Source organism: Hylobates moloch, unplaced genomic scaffold (assembly GCF_009828535.3).
Source record: "Hylobates moloch isolate HMO894 unplaced genomic scaffold, HMol_V3 SCAFFOLD_12, whole genome shotgun sequence".
In the NCBI taxonomy this organism is placed as follows: domain Eukaryota; kingdom Metazoa; phylum Chordata; class Mammalia; order Primates; family Hylobatidae; genus Hylobates; species Hylobates moloch.
Window position 1 is genome coordinate 62569908 of NW_026652287.1, and position 9666 is coordinate 62579573.

At 40.8% G+C, this 9666-nt stretch overlaps 1 protein-coding gene across 5 annotated transcripts in view; it reads left to right on the forward strand.

Moving 5' to 3' along the window:
* LSM14A (LSM14A mRNA processing body assembly factor) overlaps positions 1-9072 on the forward strand; it is a 60719-nt gene extending 51647 nt beyond the window's left edge. For 3 of the 5 annotated variants that reach the window (XM_032170407.2, XM_032170408.2, XM_058424923.1), the window contains 3 exons: positions 871-1102; positions 6065-6121; positions 7020-9072. In XM_032170407.2, coding sequence (XP_032026298.2) covers positions 871-1102; positions 6065-6088 — 256 coding nt within the window. In that variant the 3' untranslated portion in view covers positions 6089-6121; positions 7020-9072. The remainder of the gene's footprint in view (positions 1-870; positions 1103-6064; positions 6122-7019) is intronic. The other 2 variants (XM_032170409.2, XM_058424922.1) reach the window with 1 other exon arrangement.
* The last annotated feature ends 594 nt before the right edge of the window (positions 9073-9666 follow it).

The window sequence follows — 9666 nt, forward strand, 5'->3', positions numbered from 1 at the left end:
GGCAGTTGTTTGCTTCAGTATAAACATGGGTGGACATAATTCTGAGTCCCACGATTGGCTGGACGACAGCAGCAATAATTCAGATACTTCTTGGGTTAATTGGTATCGGGTCCAGAGATTGGGCCAGCAACATAATGGGGACCTAAGGGCCCACTTTCCATCTCCTAGCTTCCCAAGACAAGGCCTCCCTGTCTGACTTTACCTTCTTTTCCTTTGGGGGCTGAGTGGAAAGCGAAGTCAATTACCAATCTCATTTTATCTGAATTTCCATTATTTTGGAGCTGTTACTATGTTTATCAGGTTTATTTGCAAGAAACTAATGTCAGTCATGTGTTGACATGAAGTTTAACAGAATATTATAGGAACACATTGAACTCATATGCCATGAGCAACTCGTGATAACTTAGATAAGATGCTTTTTTTTTTTTTTTTTTTTTTTTTTTTTTTTTTTTTTTTTTTTTTTGAGACGGGGCTTCGTTCTTGTCACCCAGACTGGAGTGCAGTGGCGCAATCTCGACTCACTGCAACCTCCACCTCCCAGGTTCAAGTGATCATCCTGCCTCAGCCTCCCAAGTAGCTGGGATTACAGGCGCCTGCCATCACGCCCAGCTATTTTTTGTATTTTTGGTAGAGACCGAGTTTCATCATTTTGGCCAGGCTGGTCTCGAACTCCTGACCTCAGGCGATCCGCCCCCTCGGCCTCCCAAAGTGCTGGGATTAGAGGCGTGAGCCACCGCGCCTGGCCGAGATGCTTATTTCTAATTAGCTTTAGTAATTACTTAGGCTTAATCTGGGAGTAGCACTGCATATTTTGGCTGAGAGATATTCTTTTAAACCTGATATGCTGAAGATTATTTGCTTTTATAATAGAGAACGGAGACCAACCTGGGCTGAAGAAAGAAGATTAAATGCTGAAACATTTGGAATCCCACTTCGTCCAAACCGTGGTCGTGGGGGATACAGAGGCAGAGGAGGTCTTGGTTTCCGTGGTGGCAGAGGGCGTGGTGGTGGCAGAGGTGGTACCTTCACTGCCCCTCGAGGATTTCGCGGAGGATTCAGAGGAGGTCGTGGGGGCCGGGAGTTTGCAGATTTTGAATATAGGGTAAGTGTTATTGTTAATAAATTCTTTGGGGTTGACATGCATTTTACAAGACTCAAAACATTTTTACTTATTTTTGTTTTGGGTGAATTGTGTTGAGGACATTAGAATAACTTCCATTTTGACTTTTCAGTAGAGGATATACATGATTCAGATGTGTATATAAAGACACTATACAAAAAAAGACAGTATAGTATCACCTTTATTTCGTGTTAACAGAATATACTTTTAACACCAAAAGAGTCTATCTAGGAAGCACATACTCCCAGAATGGAAGGGCAAGCTTTAACATTTAATAGCAGTTAACATTTATATAGTATTTACCAAGTACCAGACGTTGTTTTAAATATTTTTTACATATTATTTAAACCGCACATCAACTCTGTGAGGTAGGTTCTATTATTATCCCCATTTTACAAGTGAGGAAATGGGTATAGAGATATTAAGTAACTTGTGAAAGGTCACATAGCTAGTAAGTGATGGTGTTGGGTGTTGAGCCCAGCAAGTTGGTTCCTGAGTCACTACTCTTAATTTGGTTTTGTGGAAAATTCACTACATCTTCCCTGGTTTTCTCCTTTCACCATGAACTTGAAAATGTTTGAATATATTGGCCTTCAGGAGCTACTGCTAGAGAATTCTGTAACTCTGTATAGTAGCCTTATGTGTATAATTTAGCTTTTGACAGGTGTCTGTAAATTAAGTCAGCATAGTAACTATCTCAGTTAACAGTAAACTATCTTAGTTTATTGATTTTAGAAGTAGTGGAGAGGAAAGGCTATAACAGAAAGGATCAAAATCTTGTAAAGAGCTCCACTTGTAATAGCAACAGGCAGCTGGAAACAGACCTGTTAGCAGGACTTCCATTGCCCAGTACTTAAAACTGGCCATTGTTGAGATCTCTCTGGAAAGAGATCAGTATTAGTGGCTTTTGGACCTACTCTCTTGATTTTGATGCCTTTGATATTGTGCCATCACAGCCAAGACTGCCAAAAATTATACTCAAGTCACCAGCTTATGCCATCCAGCCGTTGATGGCCTTATGCAGTTGGAGGACTTCTGACTTGCAAAATCACCTTCCCAGCTAGGAGAATCTGTCTTAGGAACTCCAGAATAGCCCTTGCTTATCACTGTTACTGCCCTTAAGTTTGCCAGTGACACCTTGCTTACAGAATTCAGCAGTAGTATTTTCACAAATATTTTATTTGCCATTATCTCCTCTGCAATATTTGACGCTGACCAACCACCCAGTTTGGAGTCTTTCTTCCTAGTCTTTAAAATACTCTTCTAGGTTTTCAATTTATACTCTTTGTAATTTTTTAATACTCTTCATTCTTTTTTTGGGTGAGGGGGTGGAGTGTGTCAGGGTCTTGCTCTGTCACTCAGACTGGAGTGCAATGGCATGATCATAAGTCACTGCAGCCTCAACCTCCCAGGCTCAGGCAGTCCTTCCACCTCAGCCTCCCACGTAGCTGGGACTACATGCACGTACCACCATGCCCAGCTAATTTTTAATTTTTTTGTAGACACAGGGTCCCACTCTCACTATGTTGTCCAGGCTGGTCTTGAACTCCTGGGCTTAAGCAATCCTCTCCTCTCAGCTTCCCAAAGTGCTGGGTTTACAGGTGTGCCACGGTGCTTGTTCCATCCTCCCTTTTGTAAGCCTGTCCTGGACCGTATATGTTTCTGCACTGCATCTCTATCTTCACTGTCCTGCTGTCAGCTTAAACTTCCTCAGACTGATCTTTTCATCTTCCTTCTCTCCAGTCATCTCAGCTCTGCCTCCTCCCGGTGTTCCATGTTGGCTCATGGTATACTGCCCAGGCACTAGAGGTATCCATGATTGTGGCCTGTGCCATTTATTCCTTTGAGATGTCCCTGTCAACTACCATGATAACCCACCAGTTGGGCTTCAGACCTTCATCTCTCTTTACCCCACTTTAAGGCAGATCAGCTACATTTTGAACAACCTATGACAACTCCTTGTTGAAGACCACATTGAGTCAGCTTGGTCTGAGAAAAAGTACGTTTAAATTAGACTTGGATCCAGATGAGAATAATAGCAATAGTTACTAGTATGACCTTTCAGACCCTTAGTTTTGACATTTGTGGATAAAGAGTTGTACCATTTATTCTGAAATACACCTTTTAAAGATCATTAAACTTTCAGAGTTGGAAAACATCTGAGAGGTCTGACCTGGTTAAAACATAAACCTCTTCTGCAGTATCTCTTATAGGGGCTGGGAGCTTACTCTTCCCAAGGGCATCCATCCCACCCCAGGGATGTTCCAATTGTTACAATCTCGGCTTGACGTGGTGGCTCACACCTATAATCCCAGCACTTTGGGAGGCCGAGGTGGGTGGATCACCTGAGATCAGGAGTTTGAGACCAGCCTGGCTAACATGGTGAAACCCCATCTCTACCAAAAATATAAAGAAAATTAGCCGGGCATGGTGGCACGTGCTTGTAATACCAGCTACTCAGGAGGCTGAGGCAGGAGAATCGTTGAACCTGGGAGGCAGAGGTAGCAGTGAGCTGAGATCACGCCACTGCACTCCAGCCTGGGCAACAGAGCAAGACTCCGTCTCAAAAAAAGGAAAAAACAAACCTTCCATGCAGTAACTGTGTGCCCCATGTGCTTACTAGTACAAACATTTTTTTGACAACCATGTCACGCTGTTTATCATTTTGAGCCTTTTGTAAAACTCCTATCACGTATATTGCAGAATTGAAAATGCATTGTCGTAGTTACCTCCATGCATCTTTGTCTACGCTCCTGTATCCTTGACAGATAGTCCATCCTCTGCTTAGGTGTTTCCAGGAGTGATGGACTCAGCGAACCCTCAGGCATGGCCCAGTGTTTAGGAGGCTCAGTTCTGACGTTGCAGTCCCTGCTTTTCTTAACTGCGTGAGGATCCCACTTGATATATCTGGCTTATTCCTCATTACCCTTTAACCTGTCTGATTCAAGCAAGCTGCCTCATGGTTATCTCACATACACATTGTGCTTGATTCCAACTCCATCCCCATTCATTTACCAAATATACAGAATTCTTCAGATATGCCAGGCACTATGTTGAGCATTGGTGCTGACTGATGTAGGCCCAGCACTTTTGATGTTTACATTTTGGTGGGAGACAGACATAGCTAAAAGTCAGGTCCCCGCTTTGACTTATCCTTTACAGCCTTCCCAAGTTTTGCTCTGTCTTCTCTTTCTTCCTACACTGATTTCCTCCTCTTCTGACCTGTAGCTATCTGCTTTCTTTGGCACACATTTTTAAATACACTCACATTCGCTATTTTTTGTATTTAGTTTTGTTCTGCATCACCAGCTAGATAAGAACCTCTTGGCTTTAGTGAATATGTATTCTACTTTTCTTCCCACCACAACACTCAGCTCAACATGGAGCCATAGTGGGCTTGAAGTAATTGCTTATCATGTTGATGAGGAATTTGCCACTCCAGCCTTCAGTGAGGCCAAAGGTCTGTCAGTGTAGCTAGCCCTTGATTGTTCATTCCAGAGTTGAATAATCCTTTCATCTGCCACTAGAGCCCCGAACCCAGCAGCCCTACACCTCCTAAATCATAAAATCATTTCACCTGGCACCTTTAAAGGTAGAAAATGGTGAGTGATCACTGTCACATAAAGGAGATTTACCACTGAAGATTAAACTTGTATCTGAAACATCTAACACTTCCTCCCAGAGATGGACATGGATGACATTTTCCGCAGCCTTCATGAAATGAGTTGGCTTTATTTTTTGTGCTATATTAGCAGGAGTCATTGTGGTTTGGGGGTAAGCATAAACGAGCTTGGTTGTTTAATGAAAACATGGGTAAAGATAAAATCATCAAGTTTTAGAATCCTTAAAAGAATCAGCCAAACTAGAATCTCTCTGCTACCACACTCACATTAGATGATAAGGAAACTAAGGACCCCAAGAAGTTAATTGTCATGATTGAGGTACAAGGTAAGAAATCCAAAACTCACTCTCTTGACTTGTGGCCTGATGTTCCTTAAGAGTAATGTAAATATAGGCCAGTGCAATGGTTTACATGTGTAATACCAGCACTTTGGGAGGCCAGGGCAGGATTGCTTAAGCCCAGGAATTCAAGGTCAGCATGGGCAACATAAGGAGTCCCTATCTCTATAACAAAGTTTAAAAATTAGCTGGAGTGGTGGCACATGCCTGTAGTCCCAGCTACTCAGGAGGCTAAGGCGGGAGGATCACTTGAACTTGAGAGGTCAAAGCTGTAATGAGCCATGATCGCACCACTGCACTCCAGCCTGGGTGACAGAGCGAGACCTGTCTCAAAAAAAAAAAAAAGAAAAGAAACAAATAATAACCTTGGCCGGGCACGGTGGCTCACGCTTGTAATCCCAGCACTTTGGGAGGCCGAGGCGGGCGGATCACGAGGTCAGGAGATCGAGACCACGGTGAAACCCCGTCTCTACTAAAAATACAAAAAATTAGCCAGGCGTGGTGGCGGGCACCTGTAGTCCCAGCTACTCGGAGAGGCTGAGGCAGGAGAATGGCATGAACCGGGGAGGCGGAGCTTGCAGTGAGCCGAGATTGCGCCACTGCACTCCAGCCTGGGAGACAGAGCGAGACTCCGTCTCCAAAAAAAAAAAAAAAAAAAGAAATAATAACCTTATGGTAAGTTTGGTTGCATGGTATTCCCCGCCCCCATTCTTTTTTGAGGTGAGAATGGAGATCAGGACTAGCAATAATAATGTAACCAGCTCCTGTTTTAACATGCTGCTGTCAGGGAGGTTAAGCCACCATGGTGGGTTATAAAGATCCCATCTGTGTTTCCTCAGATGGGGTCCAAAGACAACAAGGTGTCTGAATGACTCAGCATAATGCTCTCTCTCCTCTCCCCCTTTCATTTTCTCCTTTCTCTCTCCTGTCTCCCTGTCTCTTTCTCTTTTTTTTTTTTTTTTTTTTTTTTTTTTTACCTTTCAGAAAACCACAGCTTTTGGACCCTAAAAGGTCTGGATTGATCGTACTGCTTTCTGAAAGGTAAAAAAAACAAATACTTTGGGAGGTGTGAGGTTGGCTTTGTGGGGGACAGCAGGTTCATCTTTTAGCTCATTGCTGTCAACTTATGCCATACCATATGTATTTCAATTTAATAACGGGGTGCAAATGTTTTGGTGTTGTATACACAGATGAAGTTAAGTCTCACCTAGGAAATGTCTGTTTCTAACAGTTGGGGTGAGAATCAGCAGTAAAAACCAGGTATATGGTAGCAGCTGGTCTAGAGGAAAATAAAAGCCCTTGGCTCCAACCCTTTGTACGGGCCTTTAGTTTAGGGTCAGTCTTGCTGGAAATCTTGAGATTTGTATTGCTTTCTCACTGGTTACTTTTTAAAAATTCCCCAGTCAGCCTTCCACTTTTCAGAACTTATTTCAGATTTAAGAGTTATCCTTGTAAAATTGATTTTTAAACCATTGTTTCCTCCTGGCATGAAATTTTGGAGAGAAATGTTATACTATTTTATTGCTTAGTAAAGACATCAAAGACTTGGGGATTTTATGAAACTTGCTTCAAAGTATGTTGACAGTTGTATTTGATGAGTTTGACTACTGAGTTGAGGGTTTAAGTCCTATCACTGCTTTTAAAAAATTATTAGGGAGAACAACCAAAGATGAGGAAGTACACCTGTATTTTGGGGTGGGGTTCACCACTGCTGGAAGTAGTCCAGTCCACTACTGACTGGAAGATGCAGTCAACAATGAGGTACTACTGAGTATGGAAATTATAAAAAGAGTTTCGTGGAAATCAGTGAGACAGGTTTTTCTATGAAAGTAAAAGGGAGGGAGTATATTTAAAGATAACTTAAAATAAACGAGTAAAGTAAAAAGAAATAATACACCAGTAATTTGGAACATGAGCTAAATTTTTTTTTCTTTTTTAGAAAGACAACAAAGTTGCTGCATAGTCTACAAACAAGTCTCTGAAAATAGGTGAATTTCTAGCTCTTCATGGTCCTGAACATTGATTTCAGTCTTTGCGAAGAACGAAGAAGTGAATTCGCTGTACATTTGTCACCAGCACTGGGTTTTTGTTTTTTGTTTGTTTTTCCGCTTAATTTCAAAAATAAAATGCAGTTACTTTTGGGGGTGGAAGGCTCATCTTAAAACATGAGCATTAAATATATTTGGAATAGCAGAAGGTTAAGTAATTTCTTATGTATAGTTAAACTAAAGCAGTACTTCAGTGGGACTTACAAGTATTTTTTCATCACTGAAAGGTTTTTTTTTTTTATCACTAAATTGTATTTGGCAATTGCAAGTTGCCTGCAGATAGGGCCGTGATACTGTGTTTTGAGCCACAGAAGGTTGTGTGTGTGCGCGCGCGCGTGTGTGTGTGTGCGTGTATCTTTTTCCTCCTTTCTTTTGGGGAATCCTGTAATATGAGGTAGCTTATTTCGTCAATTAATTAGGGTGCTGGATGGTAGAGAATTTTGTCAGTCAACTATGTACACACAGTAAATACTGTTTCTTAGGCAAAGGTAACTTTTTTATATAGTTGTAAAATTCCATTATATTCCATTGCCAAAGAAACATTAAGAACTTTGTATAGCTGTATAAAAAGCAACTAATTTTTTAAAGAATAAACATTTTAAAGTCAGCAAACATACTGTGTCCTTGCAGAAGTTGATGTGCTGAGCAGCAGCATTATGGGTGGGTCTTTTTTTCTTAGTTTTCCAGGCTTAACATGTTTGATTTTGTTTTTTAATGTTTAGAACATAAATGAAGATTTGATCCATTCTTTCATTATCTAAAAAGGATTAATTATTCATGCTCATTGTAAGAACTTCATTTTGTAGCAAATGGCATATCACAGGATCTGTCCAGATAATCGATATTTTCAGTATACAAATGTAAATAATCACAGATGAGAATGTACTTAGCTGTATTTTCAAATAAGTAATCTTCCCCCTCTTTTTTAGGACTTTAAAACTAGGCATCAATGAACCTGTTTTTCCTATTATGCCTGGAATTTACTCATGATACCTTGACTCATTCTATCATATTTCAAGAGGATTCAGAGTGCTAGAAATTATTTTGATAGCCTATAACACACGGCAACACTGGTCCTTGGGCCTATGACCCACGGATGACTCAGTATAGAGTTCATTGCTAATTATAAATTACTAGTGAATCTTTTTGATATTTTAAGCTTTAGTGGGAAAAATCTGGCCACTTCTGTGTTTTTATGAAGGCCATGGAATAAAAGGATCCAGAGATTTAAATATTTTTATCTAATATTTTGATTGTTTTATTAACTTTCTCCTTAAAATATTCAGTAGTGATAAAGATATAGAAACTGCACTGTAGGAGAATTGGAATATTTAAGGCTGGTTGACATTTTTTATTTTAATTTTATATCTTTTGTATAGCTCTACAAGGCAGTGTTTTGTAATTTGGTTTCATTATGAAGATCCAGTACTTGGCAGCCATAGTTTAGATAATATTGTTTAGTGCTGTTTGCTTGCATGTTAACAACAAAACCTTTTAGAGGACCCACAAATCATGATATTGAACACATTTCTGAGGCATTCAGAGCATCAAAGCAAGTACCATGGCAATACATGTGTAGACTGTTTGAGTTGTCCCAGGCCAATTTCAAGAAAGAAAACTGTAAATACTAGTTCTACTTGCTCTGAAATTATGAGTTCATGCGTTTTCCCAGCCCTCCAAATCACTGACTGGGGCGTTTTGTGCCCCAACAATAACTGGCAGCATGGCATACCTGCAGTACACCTTACAATATTAAAGCAAAGTTTTTATTCTAAAACAGAATAAAACTATTCAATAAAAAATGCTCGTCAAAGTTCTTTCTCTTTAAATAGTAACATTCTGTTTCAGTAGGAACATAGCGAAAGGCATCTTTTAAATGGAAGAGCGAAATTATGATAATGTTTGTATTCCCTGTAATAACTATAAATTTTACTTTATTTCTAAGATTGAGTTATTGTTGCAGATGTTTAGGGAAAGCTAAAAGCCCCTTTCTTCCCCTCCTGATTGTAAATAAAATACTTCTGAGATCAGATCCGTGACATGAGGAGATTAAGCCAACCAGGCACAGGCCAAGCTGGAAACAGCAGCCAGAACACACTCCCTGTGGGCAGACGCATGAAGAAGATGCAGAATCTGTCTATTAGAACAGTCCGCTCCAAAAGCTGGGCTTCATGTGATGGTAGGGCAAGAGGTCGGGAATGGTAGTGCAGCACAGTGGCTCTCTGTGGGGTTGACCTGACATCCTAGGAGCACAGTCATCTGTTGCTTAATAATAGCAACATGTTCTTATTTTTAAATAGCAATGAGGTCTCACTTCGTTGCCCAGGCTGGTCTCTAACTCATGGGCTCAAATGATCCTCCCATCTTGGCCTCCCAAAGTGCTAGATTACAGACATGAGTCACCATGCCCGGCCATGACACATTCTGAGAAATGTGTTAAGCAGTGTCATCATTGTGTGAGCATCAGAGAGTGCACTACACAAACCAAGATGGTATGGCCTACTCCACACCTAGGCTATATGGTGTAGCCTGTTGCTC